Raw genomic sequence first — 25,332 nt, forward strand, 5'->3', positions numbered from 1 at the left:
AAAGAAAATAACTTGAAGAAACAGATTGTAGTGGTAGAATAGTTGAGATGTTAAAACCTGTGAGTGCTGGCTCGGCTTTGCAGTTTTCTGATTTTGTTATGTATTTAAAATAAAGGAAATCTAGTGTAGTAAACTGTGATTTGAGATTTTTTTTCTAAATTCACACAATAAATTTAAGTATTTCAGTTGTCAAATAAATTATACTCACAGCTTTACACTGCAAACAAATAATTAAACCTCTTTTGAAGCAGATTTAAGATTTTTAATTCTTAATGTATCTTTTTCTCCTTTCAGTTCACTTCAATTTTAAAGAAATGTAGCTATAGATCTGAAATATGTCTGTGCACTGTGTGAATGGATGCTAGAATTGTGCTCAAGTGCTAAATCTATACATCATTAGTGTGCCTTTGCAAATGTTTTGTAGGTGTAGAGAAAGGTAGTCTTAGGTTTTTTCAACATGTAACCTTAAAAGGTAGCCGGAGAAGTTACCCAGATGTAGATTGGGTAAGAAAGTGATAAAAAAAGAATATATCAAAGAAAACGTCTTTGCCATCTTAAATCATGAAAGTGATGAACTGGACCTAGTGTCATGATATGGCTTTGGTTACGTCAGAAATTATCTGACCATTAGTGGAAAATAGTGACATTTACGCTTATGAATGTTTCTTGATTTCTTAATTTCATATGTCTTACAATAAATGAAAAGTACTTCTTCAGTATTCTTCTGTCATTCTTTTGGGGATAAGAGGAAGGGTTAGGTTGAATTACACCATAAGTACCGCCAAAAGTTTTTCCATTGCTCAAGAACTCTGAAAATTAGAGATGACTTCAATGTTTTCTGTCTAAGCGCATTTAAGATATGTTTTGTAATACTGCAAAGTCATGCGTGAGCTAAACTGAGAACTTTAAGGACATGATTACATTAACTTTAATGGAAAAGATCAGGTTGAACCAGCCGCTGAGCAGAGACAACAGAACAGTCTTTGACCAAAACAGTCCCGAGATGCTTGTGGTCCGAGGTACGACGCTTTACAAAGAGGCATAAGAAGGCTCACATTTGCTCACATCCTTTTTTTAAAAAAAAAAAAAGAAAAAAAAAAGTTATGCTTTCACATGAAATGCCCTCTCGTGATGCAAAAAGCAGCTGCGGCAGGGAACATGTAAGTGAAGGTAAGTGAGGATTCAGTTGTCAGTGGTAACATGAAGATATAGTGAATAAACTCCAACAGGCTCAACTGCAGACATTCATTGAGCTCCTTCATGGATACTGTTGATGAGTTGGATTGAGAAACATACAGTACACTGACAGAAGCGTTTTCGGGTATTTTTCTTTTCATCAACATCAAAGTGCTAGCTAGAGTTCTCTCAGGAGTCAGAAAGGAATTACCAAGTTGGCAGATGTTCACAACAACCAGATCTTACAAACCACCACTGTCCTGTTTTGGAAATAAGCCAAACCTGCCAGTTGAGGGTAAAATAGCAGCTTAACGCTCATTTCTACTGGGCTGTGTGGAGGTCTGATGATCCTGCATGTGTTGTGGGGCAGGCGGGCTCAAAGAGACCAGTTCAGGGACAAGTGGAGGACACCGGAAAGTCTTCAGTCCTTACCTTGCCAGAAGCATTCAAGCCTGTAGCGTATGGTGAAAACAACCAGCCTCATCTGGATTTTAATGCCAGCAGACAATAACAGAACACTGTAAATGCAGAGAGGGCTGCTGCAGCTTGTGACAGTGGCGCTATGAGGCCAGGACATGACAGTACAGGTCTGAGGAGAGCTTTTTGTTTCTGGTACAACACCACAGTGCCAGTCATCTAAAGGCCCACAGCCATCATAGTGGTTTAGGTAGTCCATCCTCCATCTCATCCATGCTTAGGCCGCTCTCTTAAGGCCCCACTGGGAGCTGGCCCTCCATGGCTAAGCTTGGCAGCTTCTCGAGCTGCTCTGCCCTCTGTCGCATCAGTTCCAGACCGAACTCTATCCCCAGTCCTGGCATTTGCAGCTGGGCTAGGCCCTGCTCCTCAAGCTCCACTGCACCACCACCCTCCCTTGACGTCTCTTCTTCCACCTCATCCGCCTGCGGTTCGTCCATGTCCTCGGTCTCAACTGAGTTGCGGTCATTAGGGGTTTCCTCGCAGCTCATGGGCGAGACCTGTTTCTGGTGATTGGCTAGTGGGACATCTGGGGTGCAGGTGGCACAGCGGTAGAGATGACTACTAGGCTGGACCAAGTTAGGCGGGACAACTGCGGGCGCTGGCAGAGACTGTAGAATTGGGGTGGAAGTAAAAATGGTCCCCGGCGGATCTATGCATATGGAGGGGACAGTGCAGTGACGGGAGGGGTTAAGGCGGTGGGAACGGCCTCCTGCTGGACGGTCACAGCGCCGCCCTTGTGGTAGACGCAGGCAGTCTTTACAGGATTGATAGGAGGGCTTCACTTTTAAAGGGTTTCCTGTGCTAGCACTGTCCTAAACGGAGGAAAAACAGGACAGAATGCAGTATTAGGTCAGTGGCAAGCAGAATATTTAAAATGTTAAGCTGATAATATTACAAATAATTCTTGTGCAAAAGTAGCTTTAAAGTGTGTAGTTTAACACAAAACATGACTTAACCACATGTAGAGAACTATATTTTCTCAACTCACGTCAAAGGCCGCAGGGCAGCTGCGCTTGGCAGCTAGGCGGTTGCTGTTGTTTGTGTTGAGATTGGCTAAGCCTAACCGGCTTTCTTCCCTCCTCTCAGCCTCCTCCCCTGCCTTCCTCCCCTCTGAATTTCCGGGTGATTGAGCCAAGGCTGCCATCTCAGCCTCCTCTTTCTTGGCCTCTTCCTCGTCCTCTTCCTCCAAAGTGCTGAACTCGAGCCTTAGTCTCATGTCCTCCAGGGGGTCAAGGCGCCCGCACGTCTGAGCAGCCGTGCCCTCGCCAGGCAAGGCTAAGTGGGCCATGGGGAAGCCCTCGTCCTCCAATAGGGCGTCTCTCTCCACGTCTTCGATCTCAATGAAAACTCTTTCCATACCCAGCAGAGGCGGCCCCCGCACTGGGGTGGAGGGCTCACTGTCTAGTGCAGAGTCCGACAAACGTCTGAAGTAGTAATTGTAGTTAAGAGAGTCAAGAGGTTCCATCTCTAGACCCATACCCCTGCAGGGAGACGCCCCGCAGCCTCCCCAGGCTTCCTCCTCTCTGAGCACTGGTGTCCCCTCCCCACCTGCACAGTGGCCGGAGGCTTGCAAATCATCCGACCCCTCCTCATCGGTTTCAGGCCTCCATAGCTTGTTGTGGCGTTGTTTACTGTGAAGCCAAAGTATACTGTTGTTTACATGTGGAGAAAATGACTGACAAGCTTTAAAAAGCATCAGTATAATGTTTTACTGCATGTATGTAATGGCTACTAGCTTTTAGGCAGCTTTTTATAATCAAGTAACAGCCCCAAAGATGTAAAAAGCTCATTGCTGCATTTAAATAAAAAAAAAAAACAACACCCAGGTAATTGCAAGCTGCTGAGCGCAGTGAAAACTTGAGTGAAACTGTAAACTTGCTTACCTGGCATCCAAGATTCCCTCGTATTCTGCCAGCTGTTTCATGAAACCAGCGTTCGGCTGAGCTATACTTCGTTTCTGCTTGACAAAGTTGTACGCTTTCTCCAGAGACCAGCCATACTCCTTCATTGCATAGGCAATAACTGTAGAGGCAGACCGGCTCACACCCATCTTACAGTGCACCAGGCACTTGGAACTGTTCTTCCTATTGGACAGAAAAGAAAAAAAATATAGATATATATATAGATATATATTCTATTTGATAGATAATTTTGATGGTAGTTAGTACAGTGTGCAGAAGCATGTAGTAACAGTAAGATATTTTGTTAAATTCAAGAAATACGAAGATGTGTTTATTTGTGTATGTGCTGATTTTCAGCTGTGAGCACACCACATTTAACATGCCTTAACCTTAACCTTTTTATTTTTATAAATCTTTTTTTTTTTTTTTTTTTTTTTACTTCAGCTTAACATGCTTAGACAGTTGCATAGCAACCAGGGTGATTGCACCATTTTGGTTTTTCCACTCTCTCAGCTCACAACTGTGTCTTGCATTTGGGCAGAAGAGAAATATGTGCTGTGTGATCACGGCCTTGTACTTGGGGGGCAAGCTTGATGGAAGCCACTCAAATTGTGATGACTTGAAAAATTCCCCCTATTAATACCAAAGTGCTGTGGAAGCACAGTTCTGTTGACTATTGTTTCTGATCAAACACTTCTTGGATAATAGTCTACTGTCTAAAATGTACACACTGTACCCCCCAGCTCCCCCCTTACTCTCCAATGCACATTAAGAACACATTATTATTGTTATGTGTGAGGTCTCACTTTGCTTTGACAATAAAGTTGTAGGTGTCGTTCCAGTGGGCCAGCAGGTCGGTAGCATCCTCATCGTATACACGGACGTTGTGATAAGAGAACATCCCCGGGAAGAAGTTGTCAATCTCTCTGGTGACATTCAGAATATAACCCACTCTGCAAAAACAAAACAAAACAAAACAAACAATAATACATTAGCTTTTTTGGCTTACAAGTTTAACTGTTACTCATTAAATGTGTAGAAGTGTATTTGTTTGGAGAATCAGACTATAGACACTGCTGCACTCATTAAATTACTGACTGAAAGCCATAGAGAGGCTAGCCTGTCTTTTGAACAGGATAACTTGATATAGTTTTATGACTTGCCTGTCAAAAGCTAAGATTTAAGATTGGAATATTGCTTTATTGAATGTATTGAGTGCTGTCAATACAGTGTGCAGCTCCATTTCTGTTTCCTAACTAGATAAAACAACCACAGCACTGTGCCAAGGCAATATTGACATGTGAACCAACACTTTCTGCAAATAGTATTTGGCTCATACTGGCACTGTAACATTGCATATCTCACTTTTAAAATCATACATGCAGTGCATTTTGCTTGCTCTTTGAACTAAGAGCTGTATGTCAAGACTTCAGCATGGATTCATTTTTCATGTGGATTTTGAAGATCAGAAAGACACAGTTCTACTACAGTTTTCAAAATGCTGTTTTTAATGCACAATTTTGTATTATGAAGGAAACTAATTGTGTAGAAAACTCAGTTAGGAAAGTTCAACAGATTTAAGTTGTGTTTTATCTTGTAGTAACAGACTTAATCAAATGAGAGCTGAAACAGATCAATGCATCAAGCAGTAAATCATTTATTGAAATACAACTAGAGTTGATCTAACATGAACATAAATATACCTTATTTACAGAGAATAGTACATTTCATGTAGAAATAGACACATGCATAATTGATGTACTCCAATATAAGAATAATACACTTAGGATTAAATCAGGGAAAACATGTTATGTTAGTGTTAAGCTATCAGCTCACCCGCAGTCTCGTAGTTCTTCCAGGTTGGAAGCGTTCCACTCGGAGCCCTACAGACGCAAAAAGACAAACTTTATCACAATAATTGCTTTTACTATAAGGTTAAAGACTAAACTCTCAGTGATGTAAATATAAACCACTGAGTGACACTATTTAGGTATTAGCATGGAGGAAAAGTGGAGAAAACATTTTAAAAGCGATATAAGAACACATCAAAGTAGCATAAAGTAATAAGAGGCACAAAGAAATTGTTCTCACCAGGTACACATGCTCAAAGATAGGTGTAGCCTTGTCCATCTGACCCAGAATCAGAAGCATCTCATTATCTATAAACTCCTTGTACTCTGTGAGGTTACAGCTCATATGCTGCTCCAGCTCGTTACGGATCTGAGGACGAGGATAAAAGATGAAACAATTTACTTCCCACAACACTGGATCTTTACTGAAGAACAAAACTTTCCTCCTTAGTCCTACTTACTGAAAAACATTTCACAGCCCACAGTGTCTTTCCCACAATTATGCATCAAATAATACTTTTGTTTGAATTTTTGTCTTCATGTTTTAAATTGTATCTATGCAAAATACAAAGGTGACTCTGAATTATTTCTCTGGAATACTTGTGTGCTAAACTCAAAAGACATAAAACAAAGACATTTACATAATACGTTTTTCCAAAATGCATAAAAATTAGGTCTGTCATGCAGGAAGAAAGATATCAAGCAAAATGGGATTACATGACTCTAATTGTACAATTAATGACTGTAAAATCATATTTTCATGTTTTTAAATGTATTCTTTTCTAAAATCTTCAAGTACAGTATTATGGAGAGATCTAGATCAATTGGTGAGTTGCTAATTTGGGACACATACCTCCTTTGAGGTGATGTTCTCCAGGTCTTGAAATGTCATGATGGTGCGTAGTTTGGCTTTAATGAGACACTCTGTTCTCTCTCGTTCTGTTGGCCTGCACAGAAGGAGTCAAAACATCATTTCTGCTGTCTGAATGAAAATTAGCATAACAGTGTGACTCTGCTCATGTTTCTACAGCTGAAAACAAAAGACAGTAACAAAGGGACAACAGAGTCAAAAACACTAACATCTATTCTTAGGTCACACCAGGTATATTAGCAACTCAGCAGCAGTTGGTCTGTTTGGCCAGGTGAAACTGTGAAAACTATTTGGGGATAGTTATGTCAGGTGTGTGTATTGTAAACGCCTGATTTTCCTACATTTTCTCTTAACTAAAACTGTTGTTACAAGAAGCAGCCTGTAAGGTCTCACCGGTCCACAAACATTGTGGGAGAATCGGGCCGGGTGGTCTCCAGGTCTGTCATAGTGTTCCACTCATTGATGCAGCTTTGCTCCGAGTTGATGCAGCTCTCATAGAAGGCCATCCACGTAAGAGCGATGCCCCCTGGAAAGTAGTTGAACCGGCGCGACGCCTCGCATGCCTTGTGGAGGACCTGCAAGGCAGACCTGCAGGACACAGAGAAAAGGCTTGACTATCAAAAGTCACTATTCACAAGATGGGTGTATTGTGATAGAAACAGAGCAAATAAGGAATCTCAGGAAAAAAACAAGGCAGATTTATTTTGTTGGTAATGCTGATAACTGACCAGCGGGTGGCAGTGTATGGTAACAGTGGCTCTAATAGACATAGTGGAAAATGAATATCCAGTGTTTGATAGTTGTTATTTCTATCAAATAGTTTTTAATTTGTTAGATGGGTGAGACTGAACACTTCTAAGTTAAAGGAATCGTTAAGTTTAAGAGTACCAATACTTTTCTCCTTACTGTTAGTGACAAGCTGAAAGTAAGGGATAAATGGCATCCACACAAATTCAGAGAAACCGCAACAAACAAACAAATTTACAAGTTGTTATTTACATATTCACGAAGTCACAAATTTCAGAGACAAGAAAATCAGATTAATGTCCAACCCTTTTATTTACATATGCCAACAGGGATGACAGAAACAGTAGTTCCAAACAATACTATAACATCTCATTGTGCTCTATGTGTATATGGATTTATGTGGATATGGTTAGAATGAAAAATAAACAAATTGTAGGCATTTTCTAGATATGTTTGTTAAAGAAAATTGTTTATGTTACAGTAGGCTAACATGTAAAAAGCCACAATGTTGGACAAAAGTGTCAGCTATTTCTCACCGTTAGAGAATCTTCCAAGAGATGTAAAAATGGGTTGATTTCACTATTATATAATGCCTTTTGATTTACTGTATATTCCAATTTACCCTGGCAGCAAACTGAGCAAGACATTAAAAAAATCTGACAACTCAAATGAACTTGAACAACATACCTCTAAGGTCGTACACATGCTCTAAAAACTGACTGTTTTGATCTACCTGGTGTAAGTGTCTAAGATAACTCATCCAACGTAGAACACTGTCCTTATACGAGTACACACACACCATAAACAAACAAAAGTAATCCCAGGTAAACATCAACAAATCACTCACCACATGGCCTGCACAGAAACAGGCTTGAAGACATGTGACCGCCCTGCTGTGTTCACACTGAAGCCTCTGGTGATGGGGAGGAGGAGGAGGAGGAGGAGGAGAAGAGGGAAGATTAGTTTGGGTGGACATGAAGTGAGACCGGGGGATGTAAACACAGACTGGACTGGGGCTCGTTCGTGGGACTATTCAGGACGCCGATCTGTGGAACATTCCTCTAGCTTACAGAGACAATGTTAACAGGTCAGCAAGAACTGTTCTCACACATAAAATGCATGTAATACACTCCTCTGCCACAGGGAGTCAGTAAAAACAAAAGCTAGAGAACAACCAAAAAACAACATGTCTGACATGTACAAGGATGCAGCTGGAGAGCCAGGGTTGAAAATCTGAAACTATTAAGTCACAATCAAGGCGGAGTGTGTTTCATATACGGCCAACTAAATCTTATTGCCTTCAAGGACAAACTGTGACTTACCCATCTCCATCTAAATGTATGTTGGTATCACTCCACAGTGGTAGCACCATCCCAATAGAGCAATTTTTACTGAGGGTCAGAAAGATTGAAGAATAACATTTTAAACAAATCTAATAATCAGATTCAAATGTGCTAAATGGAAGGTGGCAGAGAGATTAATTACCTGTCCTTGTCTGTAAAGTCCATTCCCAGGACGATATTTTCCTCTGTGTCCTGGTGGCCGTTGGTGTAGATAACAACCATGTAGCGCACCCGCTCCGACCATCCGCTCTCTAAACGTACAGCCTGTGGAACACAAGCAGTGTTACGTTTACATCACTTCACCCAGAAATTGTGGCAACACTGAAAGCTTACTCCTGCTATCTGAGATCAAACAGACTGATCTGCAATAAAATACTTTTTCCCTAATATCAATAAAAGAATCAACACTTGTGGTATCAAATAATGAAAATAAATGTTAGTTATACTGACCAGCTTAATGCGATCTTCAGACCGGAGGACCTTGAACATGACCTGCAGGTGTTGAGGTAAGTCACCTGAAAGTGAAACAGGCAGGAAACTGAATGAGTTTACTACAAGTGTAACCATGTTCGGTTCTATGTTTTTCTGACATAGACTTATTACAACCACCTTGAGGTCATCATCACAGTCTGAACATCCTTATTGAACATTGAACATTTTGTTTAGTTAACAAAAATCCTGACACAAAATGACCTAAGCATTGCAGTCTTTACCCAAATTGCCTCTACAGTAGCAAGCTGAATACCATCACTAAGATAAGACCTAACAATTTAGACAAAAACAAATGCACATTTTAATCACTAACAGGTTTTTCTATGGAGACAGTATTGGCCACAAACTCTAGCATTCAACTTCTTCTAGTGTACATTCATTGTTGGTTTTCTTTTCCAGTGGGAGGAAAAATGTTCACAGATGTATCTCAATGAAGTCGAATCTAAATCCTGCAACCTGCCAGCTGTGCTAAACTACAGTGAGACAGAATATTCGTCACAGCCTCAAAGGTAAAGCAGCTGCATTAAGCAAGCTGAAGATATTCAGATAATACTGATTAAAGACAACTGGTTAAATCTTTCTTTTTTTACTTGAACTTTTATTGTTTTTTCCAACAAATGGAAAACAGCATACTTTGCTTACATACCAACAGAGATACCTGTGCAAACTGAAAGAAAATAAGAGACAATAAAGGAGTAAAATTCAAAGTAACAGAGTAAAAATAAATGAATGTTTAATATGTAACTATCCCACATTAACTTTTTATATCTTGCTCGTCTTTAAGTGTATCTTTTAACCTGATGAAGGATTTTAGTCATCAGAAGTCTGGATCTTAAGTTGTCAGAGAAACAAGCTGAGCAAACTCTTATCAGACCCCTACTGGAAGAAATTACATATTGTGCGTGTAAATAAAAATAAATAAAAAAATAGAGGGGTTATATATAGCTTAGTGAGATGAGCAGGCTGCTGGCAATATGGCAATTCTGGCAAATGCCAGATAGGCTGGTCCACCTATTGGGCTGCAAGGCCACCAGCAGTGTGGGGAAAAAAATATCAACCTGCCAACCGCAGCCCACTTGGTGTTGGAGCAGCCCATCTGATTTGGGGTTACATGGTCCCAATTGTCAATATGCTACCATTGACTGTATATAAATAGTCAATATAGGCTACCTATACTGTATGTAGGGCTGCTCAATGATGGCAAAAATCATAATCATGATTATTTTGGTCAATATTGAGATCACGATTATTTAACACGATTACCTTTTGACTCTAATTTTTGCCGATTGCCAATGCCGATATACGCACATATTTTTTTCCCACCTTGCTGAGGAGACTATTACACATGCAATCATAGATTGTGCTAATGATCAAGAAAGACAATATATGAGGGAAGAATTTAGGAAGACTGGAGTTCAGGAACTCAGCATTAAAACTTTAATGAACCTGCCAAGTGGGTGCAGCAGTAGTTTTCTTTGAGTTTATTAGACAGACAGGATCAATGTGTAGGATTTAATCTTTGGTCCACAGTCCGAAGTAGAGGGTGGTGGTAATGCACCTAATACACTGGTCGCCAATGCTGTTATAAACCAAAAAGAAGAAGAAAAAGTTTTTTCAAACAGAGTGGTACATCCTGTTAGCCAAAGTGTTTCCTATCTGTGCAGCCGAACACTGCAGCACCTCCACGGACTATTACATCCGGATGGTCCCAGTGTTTCACCGGTGAAGCACCGGTTATCCCCGGTTTTAATACAGGCTGATTCACTCGCTACAGTGGATGAGGAAATAAAACCAATGAATCAATAAGTACAAACACTGGTGATTTCTGGTAAATTTCAGATGTCGGTTAGCTTGGTTAGCAAGGTGTGATGCGTGCCAGTCCGAGGCCATCACCCAGTTGGTGTGCAGAACGATTGCGACCATTATGCTGCCAATCAGTGTGGTAGAGGGGGAGGGATCCTTTCTTTTATTTCTTCATCTCTTCTCTAAACCTTCAACAAATACAATTCGTGTAAATCATTTTCTTGAGAAGGGATGAATTTTCCAGTAAACACACTGGTAGACTCATATTCAGACTTGAATGGCATTTGGTTTCCTTATGTTGCTGTTTCCATGAGTTCCATGGATACTATGCAGTTGGCTGTTGAGGATATTTCACTTCACTATGGTAGTGACAATATTTAGGTGAAATATTTCATGAAAATGTTTTGTTTGAATATTTTTTTAAATATTTTAATAATTATAAAGTGTGTTTATGAAAAACTACCCTTATTCAGCCACAGTGCTCTTTAACAACGCATTTTATGGCTCATTCAACTGTGAATAAGTATAAAGATGAAAGACTTTGTGTGTATCCAAAGGTGGGCAGGACAGTATTTTTACCCAAAACACTGCATGTATATTTGTGTCTTTCAGTCTTGTGGACAAGTGTAGCCTGAAGATGTTGCTTGCAAATGTCGTCCAAGACAGGACAGCCTTGCTGAAGGAGTGCAGGAACACCAGCGTACTCCCAGCAGAGTTCAGCACACCCTGAGACAAGCCCTTCTGGACTCCAAGGCTGAAAATAATCAGCTCGTTTCAGAAAACACTGCTCTGGGACAGATGATAGCCAACATGGAGCTCAGATGGATACAGGAAAAGAAGAAGCTACTGGACGAAACAGACTCTTTTTCTCTACTTTGTTCATGGCATGCGCCTTCAGGAGATGGAGACTAAGAAGGTCACAAAATACTGGAAGGCAGAGTGCCAACAGGTCAGTGAGATGGAGGAAGCAGCTGCAGAGCTGAAGACTCTGCAGGATGAGATGGAGAAGAGGGTGACCCAGATCTCCCTTGAAAAAGGACAATCTGGTCCTCACCTCAGTGATCGACAAAGAGAAGGCTCTTGCTGAGACCATGGTTAAGATCAACCAGCGAGAGACCGAAATCCACCAGAAAGAGAGAGCATGGCGAGAAAAATACCACACTCTGGAAGGTCATCTCACACTGGAACAGGCCAGAAATAGTCATGAGAGGATGCAGGAGCTTCAGGCTGAAACAAAAAAATTGGAGGGGCGGTGGCGCCACGAGGAAAGCGTAATGGAGCAGGAGATGAAGCTCCGGATTCTGAAAAATGTTGAACTTCAGGTACGCCACATCAGCTGATCATTTTGATTTGAATTATAAATCATTGGATTGTAACAAACTGTTACAATCCAACAGAGAGAAGGAGAAGAAGGAAAAGGAGATGACGGGGAAAGCCAAGAGAGAGAAGAAAGAGAAGAAAAGAAGAGAGAGGAGTAACATCTTTCTCCCTTCAACCCCTACACCCTTACCTTCTACCCCCTACAACCTACAAACATCACTTTACCCCTATCTATCTGTGTCTGTTTCTGTCTTTGTGTAAACTATCATAACATAAATAAACCTGTCACCATGACAACTTGACAGCAAAGCTTCCAGATATTTACCTTGTTTAACTTTCTGTAAGCTGAAGATGACCCTTCACTTTCACCTTAACACAATATAACGTGATCATGGAGCCTGGAGGCTTTACTGCAGCTTTACTGAATGTAGCAGAGAAATACTGCCCTCTACTGATAGAGGTTTAGTACTGCATCAAAGAAGATGCAAATTTCATTGAAGAAACATGTACGAGAGTCTGATATTGAATGAAGATTGGAGATTTTATTCATTTTCAAGATTAATTGCAATTAACTGTTGTGATATATGAACGTGAATGATGAAAACTGTTTCACTGATCAAAACTCCAACACTAGAAAACACTCAGATGTAATTCTGACCAGGAAGAAGATTTTGAATGTCACGTTTTGAAGATCCAATATATAAAACTACATTTGTCATTGATAGACTTGAATGTCCATATGGGCGATTTTATGTGGGATGCACAAAAAGGAGATTTAAAGAGGACGGTTGTAAGGACACAAATAGGCCATCTTCTCAGTTATCTTATGGCCCTACATAACGTGAGTTCTCATAATTCTTTTGAAATTCACTTGGTTAAATCTGTTGGACTGAAGTCTGCATGACAGTAAATAACAACATTGTCACTGACCGAGGGCTGGATAATGACGTCAGCAATTTTACAGGTTGGAGGTTCAAAGAATATAGTAAAAATATACAAAATAAATGCACATTTTAATCACCAACAGGTTTTTCTATGGAGACAGTGTCAGCCACAGACTCTAGCATTCAACTTCTTCTAGTGTACAATCACTGTTGGTTTTCTTTTCCAGTGGGAGGAAAAATGTTCACAGATGTATCTCAATGAAGCCAAATCTAAATCCTGTAACCTGCCAGCTGTGCTAAACTACAGTGAGGCAGAATATCTGTCACAGACTCACATGTTGTGGCAGAAAGGTAAAGCAGCTGCATTAGGCAAGCTAAAGATATTCAGATAATACTGATTAAAGACAACTGGTTAAATCTTTTTTCTTTTTTTACTTTTCATTGGTTTTTTGAGCTCTGGACTAAACCCTCTCTGTTATGTGAGTGGCATGTGGGCGCAGGTTTTCAACTTTAAAATTCACCAAGAATAGATTACAGAGCACTATATCTTGATGCGTTCATGATTGTGGCTACAGAAAAACACATTTGTTTGGTTTTGGACATTGTTGGAATAACGTAATTGACAGGATGGCAGAGAAGAGTGCACTATATGAGTAGGGCTGGGTACTGAACTTCAAAACTTTTATGGCACTTAACTGAACTGCTTCGATACTATCAAGTATCAAATAAATTCTTGTCATTTTTTTTTTAACCAAATTTCGATACGTAGCAGGAGTGGAGCTGTCTGGAACATCCAGCTGTAGCTTCTCAACATAAACAGCAATGGCGGAGGCAGCAAAAGCATCTACAGCAACTAGATCAGTAACAGGAGGTTTGACCAAAACATGTAACCTGCAGATAAGACAAGACGAAGCTGTATTAAAATATTGAAGATGATGATACTGCCCATTGTTGACATCAAAACAGCGGTGGTTTAGTGGCTGGCGGACGGCTAACAACAGCATCTTGTGAGGCTCGGCTAATATTAGCTAATGTTAGCTAACGTAAACTGTGGACTCTTGTGTTGTCACGTTCAGCGTTATGGTCACATAAAAACTGCTTGTTCGAGGCCAGCAGCCGAACCACTGCTGTTTTGATGTCAAACGATAGGCAGTATCATTATCTGCGATATTTTAATACAGCTTCGGCTTGTCTTACCTGCAAGTTACATGTTTTGGTCCAACCTCCTATAACTGATGAAGCCTCTGTAGAGGCTGCTGCTGCCTTCACTTGCTACATTTTGAGCCATTAACTCAGCTACCAACAGGCAATATACTATGCAAAACAACTGTCAAAAAGCAAAGTGATAAAACCATTTATGCTAAAGTTAACTAGCTGTATACAGACACTCAACACACTTTTTCTTTAAAACTAATCAACGTTAAAACTAGTGAGTTTTGCTGGTTAGTTTGAATGTCATTACCGTCACAGCACTGGGTGCCACATCCACACTTCATTAGCTGACATTATGGGTTGAATTGTTTATTGTGCTAAGATTAATTTGATGGCGTCAACAGTATGAAAGTGATTGTAGTTAATAGGTTTATATTTTTTATGTTATGAAACTGCTTTGAGTGTGTAAAAATGCTAAGGACCTGAAAAATAAAACTAAAGATTTGTACTGTAATGTAATTTTCTTTTTGTTAAAATGAATTTCATAAAGTCAGTATCAAAAAAAAGTATTGTTCAGGAACCAGTACCAAAGTCAAGGTATCGGTACTGGTATTGTAAATTTTTGAACGATACCCAGCCCTACTGATGAGACGTCTTCTACCACCTAATGTAAGACATGCTATTCTATCACTGCTTAAGGAGCAACTTGCAGGTTGAATATTTTACTGGATTTACAGTTTATGTACCATTAAAATTATCCTGTGAAATGTTAATGTTTGATTTTATTAGTTTAACGAAACATAAAGGCAGAAATTAACCACTCATCACATTACCTCGCATAAAGGATTTGCTCTACCCATCCCCGTACACTGTGCGTTACTAGGTATCAATGAGTCTGAGCAGTCGTCAATTAGTGAGTTTGAATTTTTTCACTAGTTATGTTTTGCATCTTATCATTTTTCATCATCATAAATAATGGTGTTTGTGCAGACTGCACAAATTCCAGCCTGTCAGGACCAAAGTCCACTTTCCTAGCAGGACAAAAAGCAGCTAGTTTTCGTGCAGGTGAAGAGACAGACTTCACCGCTGCCTCTGTGATGGAGGAACGGGGTTGTGTGTGGGCTCACTTTAGACAGGAGGGTTATGTTACTTGCAATATGATGAAGTTCAGGATGGGATGTCGAAGCCAGGGCTGTGTGAGGCTTGTAGCTTATGTGGTTCCTTTGGTACACACAGCTGCTTCATCAGCTCCGCTTTCAGCAGCAGCGCCACACTGACTGGAGATCATCACAGATACAGCTAAACAAAGACATGAACTTTTTTTTAACTGTTTAATCTTTAACTTCCAAATCAGACAGCATTATGGCTTGAATTGAGAAGTAACATCTAATGTGTGTTTATTGTTGTTAGGCAGCATAACTAACCTGTAAAACCGCCAGTTTATGAGGTATAATGCTAACGTTAGTTAGCTAACATTGTTAGCATCCTACTTTGTTAATGCGGTTACTGTTTGACACAGCATGACGTTAGTTATTGACTTATCTAACACAGGATCCTGGTGTACAGTTACATAGCTTGGTGATATTCTGTTTGCTCAGCTAAAACATTTGTAATTTTTATCCTCCTAATGAGAGGTGGTGTCTCTGAGGTCCTCTCATATCTAAGTTATCTGCATTTGTTCTATATCACACAGTTAATAATGACTGACCTTCACCATATTCTCCAGCATATTAGTGTACATATGACATTGCACGGTTATGTAAAATAAGAGTTACTCTCAAAAAGGAGAGACACATATTTGCAGCTTTCTCTGTTACTTTGAAACCATCTTCAGAAGCAGGTAGAGGTATCAAGAAACAGCGAATAACTACGAAGTGTGCCAGCTGATTGTTCAGAGACATCTGATGATGTCTCAACATCATGTAAACATCTTCAGTTCCTTTGATATCCGACATCTTTTTTAAATATTGTATCCAGAAGGAAAAACACATTTCTTTTATGCCTGGCATGTTGGTAAAAACTGTATCCTGATGTTTGTAGTTTAGTTTAAATTGACTGTTTTTTTTTTTATGTCTAACATTTTCTTTTCAACATATTGTTCATGTTCTGAAACCAGTCCAGGGAAGCTTTAGATGCAGGCATGAAGGAGAGGGAGGGGAGGACCTGAAACTGTGGAGGCCAGCCATCATCCACCAGTTAGCAATTTCAGTCAGTCATTTAATCTAAATTATTATTTGGGTCAGTGAATTTATTAAATATTATATCACTGAATGTGATCTAAATATTTTTATCTCCCACAGCACATCAGCCCTGATGGAGTCTCTGAGGAAGGACTACTTCACCTCACCAAAGAGTCTATGTGACAGTAACACTGCCCTCTCCTCCACTGCACCGGAGTCGCTTACCAGGTCCTGCCAGCAGATCACAAACATGAGGCAGTTGGCCTGTAACTTGCACAGCCTTGACACTTTAACACAGGACTTTAGTGTGAAACCCAGTTTTTTCATTTGACCATATGTTTGAGATACATCCAGATGCATAATTTAAAAACTTCAGTATGTTTATATCTATGTCTTACCTGATTCTTGTCAAAAATAGATATTATAATAGATAGTATATTTCATACCAGTGTACACGTGTATATTTGTATCTACAGTATTACATTATTTTATGAAACCCTGTGAGTACACCTGTTGTTAGAGTGTCAACTTGATATCTATTGCTTAGCCTATATATTATAAATAGCCTAATATTGTTTTAAAATGGGGCTGGTCCAGACTAAAATATCAAGGGCCAGATTTTTCTTCCTAGTCTGTCCCTGGAGATGAGGGTCTAGAAGCTAAACTAAACAAAAATAAAGTATAGTAGCCATCTATCCAAAAGAGTAATAAACAAACATGGACAATTTATGTCTCTTCAGGAGTATGTCTGAAAATTCTGGGGAAAGAAGTTATTTTACAAACAACATCCATTATGACTTTCCACACTTACTGTTACTCATCATAAACATCAAACACAAATTTCAATGCAATTTAGTCCTTCTGTCTGACAATTAATTCTAATTTAAGCTCAGTTTCTGTCAACCTGGGTATGATTACATCTTCTCCTAAATATCTGGTCAATTGTGATCTTATTTGTATAGACAACTGATTAAATCTATGATAAACAACTAAAAGGAAAAGCGCTTTTTGGATCTCAGAAGCAAAAAAAAGGGAATGAATTCCCAAAGAAATTAAGGTACACTGTTTCATCAAACCTCAAACAATCATTGAGAAATTAGAGAAATTAAGTGCAAGCTTCAATCACACACATGAAAATTTTTACTGTTGTGATTTTTGCACTTTTATTTGTCAAGTAGAAAACATTAATTAAGTCTATAAAGTGAAAAGGTTTAAATCAAAACATGTCAAGTGACAAGTGAAACAAGTGAAGGTTTGTCACATGACATGATGCTTATGACATCATTAAGTTCCGGGCCCTCTGTGACACTACAAACACAGAATACAGAATGTTCTACTGAAATAAACCCTCCTGTTAAACTCCAGTCACTTACAACGTGAAATCGGACATAGACGCATCTCTCAGAGAGAACAGAGCGCCAACTATCGAAAGTAACTACAATTTACTACAACCGAAACTTTAACTCCAGCCGAAATGGATAAAAGTAACAACTCAAGACAAAAGGTCAGATTTCCTAAGCAGGAGACACTTTTGTGCAAACTTTTTTGGTGGTACACTTTTTTGTATGTTTTCTTTTATTTATTCATCTCTTGACTAAAGCTTCAACAAATACAATTAGTGTAAATAATTTTCTGGAGAGGGGATGAATTTCTAACAAACACACCACACTAGTAGACTCATATTAAGACTTAAATGGCATTTGGTTTCCTTATGTTGCTGTAGTTTCCATGAGTTCCATGGATATTATGTTGTTGGCTGTTGAGGATATTTCACTTCACTGTAGGGTGACAATATTTAGGTGAAATATACAAACACTGTTGACATATTGAAACAGTTCCTCAGAATGTGACTGCTTTGGCTAAAATAATGACACAGGGAATTTTGACACATGTATACATTAACTGTTTTGAGTGAGATTTGGCTTTTACAGGCTGTACAGCATAATTTCATATGATGATTACACTCAGTGTTTTGAGAATTTAACAGATAGATAATGGCCTAAATTAGTGAATGAATTGATGGATGTAAATTCATATTTAATGAAAATATTTTATTTGTCTTAATGTTTGTTTTTTAACAATTTAATAATTATGTTTATGAAAAAGTACCCTTATTCAGCCACAGTGCTCTTTTACCACACATTTTATGGTTCATTCGATTGTGAATAAGTATAAAGATGAAAGACTGGATTGAGATCCAATCACTCAGACCACATTCAGAGGTGGTCTGGGCCGCATGTAACTACATTCTTTTAGTAATGTAAATGCGATGCGAAGTGAGATCTGATCACAAGTGGTCACTCAGGACGCATGTGGAGATGCATATTGATACCGGGTGTAAACAGGGCCTTTGTGTGTGTAACTAAAGGTGGACAGAACAGTATTTTACCTAAAACACTGCATATATATTTGTGTCTTTCAGTCTTGTGGAACAGCCCAGCCTAAAAATCCTGCATCCAGCAGAGTCCAGCACGACCTGCGACAGGCCCTTCTGGGCTCCAAGGCTGAAAATGAGCAGCTGGTTTCCGAAAACACTGCTCTGAGAAACCAGATTGCCACCATGGAGCTCATTTGGAAGCATGAAAAGAAAAGTCTGAAGGACGAAATAGACTCTTTGGTCTCCACGTTGTTCATGGCAAGAAATGACATGGACAACCTGGTGAAGATGGTTGAGTCCACCAGAGCCAGTCTAACAAAATCTGAGACTGAGTGCAGGCAGATGGCCAGGAGGGTGACCCAGATCTCCCTCGAAAAAGATGATCTGGTCAGAGCAGTGATGGACAAGGAGAAGGCTCTTGCTGAGAGCATTGTCAACCAGCAAAAATACCATGCTCTGCAGAATCATCTCGCACTGGAGCAGGAAGAAAAGAAGGCAAGCCATGAGAGGATGCAGGAGCTGATGGCTGAAAGAAAGAAAACGGAAGAGCAGTGGCACCGCAAAGAAAGAATTATGGAGCAGGAGATGAGGCTCCTGATTCTAAAAAATATTGAGCTTCAGGTACGCCACATCAGCTGATCATTTTGATTTGAATAATAAGAATAATAAGAATTGGATCGTAACAGTTTGTTTGTCTCTTTTCAGGAGCTCGCCTTGAAGACAGACAGAGAGAAGGTGCAGATGAAAAAGCAAGAGGAGAAAGCCAAGAGGGAAACAGAAAAGAGGCTGAAGAAGGAGAGAAAAGAGAATGAGAAGAGAGAGAAGGAAGAGAAAAAGGAAAATGACAGGAGGGAAAAGGAGAACCTGAAAATACAAAAGAAAGAAAAGGTGAAAGAAGAGAAGGAGAAGAAGGAGAATGAAAAAAGAGAGAAGAAAGAGAAAGAGGAAAATGACAGGAAGGAGAAGGAGAACCTGAAAAGACAAAAGAAAGAAAAGATGAAAGAAGAGAAGGAGAGGAAGGAGAGTGAAAAAAGAGAGAAGAAAGAGAAAGAGGAAAATGACAGGAAGGAGAAGGAGAACCTCAAAAGACAAACGAAAGAAAAGGAGAAGGAAGAGAAGGAGAAAGCTAAGAGGGAGAAGAAAGAGAAGAAGAGAGAGGACTAACATCCTTTCTCCCTTCAGCCCTCACCCCCACCTTCTACCCTCTTCCCTCTTACCCCCTTTCTCTCTATCTCCTACCCTCTTACTCTCTACCCCCTACCCTCTTACCCCCTTCCTCTCTGTCTCCTACCTTCTTACCCTCTTACTCTCTACCCCCTACCCTCTTACTCTCTACCCCCTACCCTCTTATCACTTTACCCCATTCTTTCTTACCCCCTTACTCTCTACCCTCTACAATCTTACTCATTTACCCCCTTCCTTTTTACTCCCTATCCTCTTACCCCTTTACCCCCTACCCTCTTACCCCCTACAATCTTACCCATTTACCCCTTCCTTTTTACTCCCTATCCTCTTACCCCTTTACCCCCTTCCCTCTTACCCCCTTGTCCTCTACCCCCCCTAACCCAACCGGTCTGTGTCTTCTGTGTTTGTGAAAACTGTCATAACATAAATAAACCTGTCACCATGACAACTTGACAGCAGAGTTTCCAGATATTTACCTTGTTTAACTTTCTGTAAGCTGAAGATGACCCTTCACTTTCACCTTAACACAATATAACGTGATCATGGAGCCTGGAGGCTTTACTGCAGCTTTACTGAATGTAGCAGAGAAACACTGCCCTCTACTGATACAGGTTTAGTGCTGCATCCAAGAAGATCCATGTTACGTTGAAGAAATATATACTTGAGTCTGATATTGCATGATCTGAGATTTCATTCATTTTTAAAATTAATTGCAATTAACTGTTGAGATACATGAACATGAATGATGAAATCTATTTCACTGATCAAAACTCCAACACTAGAAAACACTCAGATGTAATTCTGACCACGAAGAAGATTTTGAATGTCACGCTTTGAAGATCCAATATATAAAACTACATTTGTCATTCATAGATTTGAATGTCCATGTGGGCGATTTTATGTGGGATGCACAAAAAGGAGATTTAAAGAGGACGGTTGTAAGGACACAAATAGGCCATCTGCTAGGTTATCTTATGGCCCTACATTATGTGAGTTCTCATAATTCTTTGGGAATTCACTTGGTTAAATATGTTGGACTGAAGTCTGCATGACAGTAAATGACAACATTGTCACTGACCGAGGGCTGGATAACGACGTCAGCAATTTTACAGGTTGGAGGTTCAAAGAATAGAGTAAAAATATACAAAATAAATGCACATTTTAATCACCAACAGGTTTTTCTATGGAGACAGTGTCAGCCACAGACTCTAGTATTCAACTTCTTCTAGTGTACAATCACTGTTGGTTTTCTTTTCCAGTGGGAGGAAAAATGTTCACAGATGTATCTCAATGAAGCCAAATCTAAATCCTGCAACCTGCCAGCTGTGCTAAACTACAGTGAGGCAGAATATTTGTCACAGACTCACATGTTGTGGCAGAAAGGTAAAGCAGCTGCATTAGGCAAGCTAAAGATATTCAGATAATACTGATTAAAGACAACTGGTTAAATCTTTTTTCTTTTTTTACTTTTCATTGGTTTTTTGAGCTCTGGACTAAACCCTCTCTGTTATGCGAGCGGCATGTGGGCGCAGGTTTTCAACTTTAAAATTCACCAAGAATAGATTACAGAGCACTATATCTTGATGCGTTCATGATTGTGGCTACAGAAAAACACATTTGTTTGGTTTTGGACATTGTTGGAATAACGTAATTGACAGGATGGCAGAGAAGAGTGCACTATATGAGTAGGGCTGGGTACTGAACTTCAAAACTTTTATGGCACTGAACTGAACTGCTTCGATACTATCAACTATCAAATAAATTCTTGTCATTTTTTTTTTTTTTTTTTACCAAATTTCGATACGTAGCAGGAGTGGAGCTGTCTGGAACATCCAGCTGTAGCTTCTCAACATAAACAGCAATGGCGGAGGCAGCAAAAGCATCTACAGCAGCTAGATCAGTAACAGGAAGTTTGACCAAAACATGTAACCTGCAGATAAGACAAGACGAAGCTGTATTAAAATATTGAAGATGATGATACTGCCCATTGTTGACATCAAAACAGCGGTGGTTTAGTGGCTGGCGGACGGCTAACAACAGCATCTTGTGAGGCTCGGCTAATATTAGCTAATGTTAGCTAACGTAAACTGTGGACTCTTGTGTTGTCACGTTCAGCGTTATGGTCACATAAAAACTGCTTGTTTGAGGCCGGCAGCCGAACCACTGCTGTTTTGATGTCAAACGATAGGCAGTATCATTATCTGCGATATTTTAATACAGCTTCAGTTTGTCTTACCTGCAAGTTACATGTTTTGGTCCAACCTCCTATAACTGATGAAGCCTCTGTTGAGGCTGCTGCTGCCTCCACTTGCTACATTTTGAGCCGTTAACTCAGCTACCAACAGGCAATATACTATGCAAAACAACTGTCAAAAAGCAAAGTGATAAAACCATTTATGCTAAAGTTAACTAGCTGTATACAGACACTCAACACACTTTCTCTTTAAAACTGATCAATGTTAAAACTAGTAAGTTTTGCTGGTTAGTTTGAATGTCATTACCGTCACAGCACTGGGTGCCACATCCACACTTCATTAGCTGACATTATGGGTTGAATTGTTTATTGTGCTAAGATTAGTTTGATGGCGTCAACAGTATGAAAGTGATTGTAGTTAATAGGTTTATATTTTTTATGTTATGAAACTGGTTTGAGTGTGTAAAAATGCTAAGGACCTGAAAAATAAAACTAAAGATTTGTACTGTAATGTAATTTTCTTTTTGTTAAAATGAATTTCATAAAGTCAGTATCAAAAAAAAGTATTGTTCAGGAACCAGTACCAAAGTCAAGGTATCGGTACTGGTATTGTAAATTTTTGAACGATACCCAGCCCTACTGATGAGACGTCTTCTACCACCTAATGTAGGACATGCTATTCTATCACTGCTTAAGGAGCAACTTGCAGGTTGAATATTTTACTGGATTTACAGTTTATGTATCATTAAAATTATCCTGTGAAATGTTAATGTTTGATTTTATTAGTTTAACGAAACATAAAGGCAGAAATTAACCACTCATCATATTACCTCGCATAAAGGATTTGCTCTACCCATCCCCGCGGCAGTACACTGTGCGTTACTAGGTACCAATGAGTCTGAGCAGTCTTCAATTAGTGAGTTTGAATTTTTTCACTAGTTATGTTTTGCATCTTATCATTTTTCATCATCATAAATAATTGTGTTTGTGCAGACTGCACAAATTCCAGCCTGTCAGGACCAAAGTCCACTTTCCTAGCAGGACAAAAAGCAGCTAGTTTTCGTGCAGGTGAAGAGACAGACTTCACGGCTGTCTCTGTGATGGAGGAACGGGGTTGTGTGTGGGCTCACTTTAGACAGGAGGGTTATGTTATTTGCAATATGATGAAGTTCAGGATGGGATGTCGAAGCCAGGACTGTGTGAGGCTGGTAGCTTATGTGGTTCCTTTGGTACACACAGCTGCTTCATCAGCTCCGCTTTCAGCAGCAGCGCCACAGCGACTGGAGATCATCACAGATTCAGCTAAACAAAGACATGAACTTTTTTCTAACTGTTTAATCTTTAACTTCCAAATCAGACAGCATTATGGCTTGAATTGTGAAGTAACATCTAATGTGTGTTTATTGTTGTTAGGCAGCATAACTAACCTGTAAAACCACCAGTTTATGAGGTATAATGCTAACGTTAGTTAGCTAACATTGTTAGCATCCTACTTTGTTAATGCGGTTACTGTTTGACACAGTTTGACGTTAGTTATTGACTTATCTAACACAGGATCCTGGTGTACAGTTACATAGCTTGGTGATATTCTGTTTGCTCAGCTAAAACATTTGTAATTTTTATCCTCATTTGGTGTTATGTAGCTTTAATATAAGGTTTTGGGAGATGCTGCAGTAATGAGTGGTGGTGTCTCTGAGGTCCTCTCATATCTAAGTTATCTGCATTTGTTCTATATCACACAATTAATAATGACTGACCTTCACCATATTCTCCAGCATAATAGTGTACATATGACATTGCACGGTTATGTAAAATAAGAGTTACTCTCAAAAAGGAGAGACACATATTTGCAGCTTTCTCTGTTACTTTGAAACCATCTTCAGAAGCAGGTAGAGGTGTCAAGAAACAGCGAATAAATACGAAGTGTGCCAGCTGATTGTTCAGAGACATCTGATGATGTCTCAACATCATGTAAACATCTTCAGTTCCTTTGATATCCGACATCTTTTTTAAATATTGTATCCAGAAGGAAAAACACATTTCTTTTATGCCTGGCATGTTGGTAAAAACTGTATCCTGATGTTTGTAGTTTAGTTTAAATTGACTGTTTTTTTTTTTATGTCTAACATTTTCTTTTCAACATATTGTTCATGTTCTGAAACCAGTCCAGGGAGGCTTTAGATGCAGGCATGAAGGAGAGGGAGTGGAGAACCTGAAGCTGTGGAGGCCAGCCATCATCCACCAGTTAGCAATTACTGTCAGTCATTTAATCTAAATTATTATTATGGTCAGTGAATGTATTAAATATTATATCACTGAATGTAATCTAAATAATTTTATCTCCCACAGCACATCAGCCCTGATGGAGTCTCTGAGGAAGGACTATTCCACCTCACCAAAGACTATGTGGCAGTAGCGTTGCCCTCTCCTCCACTGCACCAGAGTCGCTTACCAGGTCCTGCCAGCAGATCACCAAACATGAGGCAGTTGGCCTGTAACTTGCACAGCCTTGACACTTTAACACAGGACTTAAGTGTGAAACCCAGTTTTTTCATTTGACCATATGTTTGAGATACATCCAGATGCATAATTTAAAAACTTCAGTATGTTTATATCTATGTCTTACCTGATTCTTGTCAAAAATAGATATTATAATAGATAGTATATTTCATACCAGTGTACACGTGTATATTTGTATCTACAATATTACATTATTTTATGAAACCCTGTAAGTACATCTGTTGTTAGAGTGTCAACTTGATATCTATTGCTTAGCCTATATATTATAAATAGCCTAATATTGTTTTAAAATGGGGCTGGTCCAGACTAAAATATCAAGGGCCAGATTTTTCTTCCTAGTCTGTCCCTGGAGATGAGGGTCTACAAGCTAAACTAAACAAAATAAAGTATAGTAGCCATCTATCCAAAAGAGTAATAAACAAACATGGACAATTTATGTCTCTTCAGGAGTATGTCTGAAAATTCTGGGGAAAGAAGTTATTTTACAAACAACATCCATTATGACTTTCCACACTTACTGTTACTCATCATAAACATCAAACACAAATTTCAATGCAATTTTGTCCTTCTGTCTGACAATTAATTCTAATTTAAGCTCAGTTTCTGTCAACCTGGGTATGATTACATCTTCTCCTAAATATCTGGTCAATTGTGATCTTATTTGTATAGACAACTGATTAAATCTATGATAAACAACAAAAAGGAAAAGCGCTTTTTGGATCTCAGAAGCAAAAAAAGGGAATGAATTCCCAAAGAAATTAAGGTACACTCCCTCATTGACCTACATCCGTACTCAATCAGTACACACTTTGTCACAGGTAATAAAGAAAGCAGATGGCCTGTTAGTGTTGTTAAAACCT

The 25,332-nt window shown here is 39.3% G+C and overlaps 1 protein-coding gene and 1 long non-coding RNA gene across 6 annotated transcripts in view; one reads left to right on the top strand and one right to left on the bottom strand.

The window, feature by feature from the left end:
- LOC121885843 overlaps positions 1-25,332 on the top strand; it is a 40,880-nt gene that overhangs the window by 13,437 nt on the left and 2,111 nt on the right. Inside the window, exons 4-5 of the long non-coding RNA XR_006092619.1 lie at positions 24,118-24,209; positions 24,302-24,407. This is a non-coding gene — a long non-coding RNA (uncharacterized LOC121885843). The remainder of the gene's footprint in view (positions 1-24,117; positions 24,210-24,301; positions 24,408-25,332) is intronic.
- ssh1b (slingshot protein phosphatase 1b) overlaps positions 911-25,332 on the bottom strand; it is a 35,658-nt gene continuing 11,236 nt past the window's right edge. For 2 of the 5 annotated variants that reach the window (XM_042395607.1, XM_042395608.1), the window contains 12 exons: positions 8,816-8,880; positions 8,508-8,629; positions 8,345-8,413; positions 7,870-7,935; positions 6,669-6,863; positions 6,258-6,351; positions 5,646-5,774; positions 5,391-5,437; positions 4,361-4,507; positions 3,537-3,737; positions 2,642-3,284; positions 911-2,465 (listed from right to left, as the gene is read on the bottom strand). In XM_042395607.1, the coding sequence (XP_042251541.1) occupies positions 1,884-2,465; positions 2,642-3,284; positions 3,537-3,737; positions 4,361-4,507; positions 5,391-5,437; positions 5,646-5,774; positions 6,258-6,351; positions 6,669-6,863; positions 7,870-7,935; positions 8,345-8,413; positions 8,508-8,629; positions 8,816-8,880 (2,360 nt within the window). In that variant the 3' untranslated portion in view covers positions 911-1,883. Of the gene's footprint in view, positions 2,466-2,641; positions 3,285-3,536; positions 3,738-4,360; positions 4,508-5,390; positions 5,438-5,645; positions 5,775-6,257; positions 6,352-6,668; positions 6,864-7,869; positions 7,936-8,344; positions 8,414-8,507; positions 8,630-8,815; positions 8,881-10,303; positions 10,338-12,305; positions 13,051-14,326; positions 14,383-25,332 lie in introns of those variants that run through there. The other 3 variants (XM_042395609.1, XM_042395611.1, XM_042395612.1) reach the window with 3 other exon arrangements.

Source organism: Thunnus maccoyii, chromosome 19 (assembly GCF_910596095.1).
Source record: "Thunnus maccoyii chromosome 19, fThuMac1.1, whole genome shotgun sequence".
NCBI lineage: Eukaryota > Metazoa > Chordata > Actinopteri > Scombriformes > Scombridae > Thunnus > Thunnus maccoyii.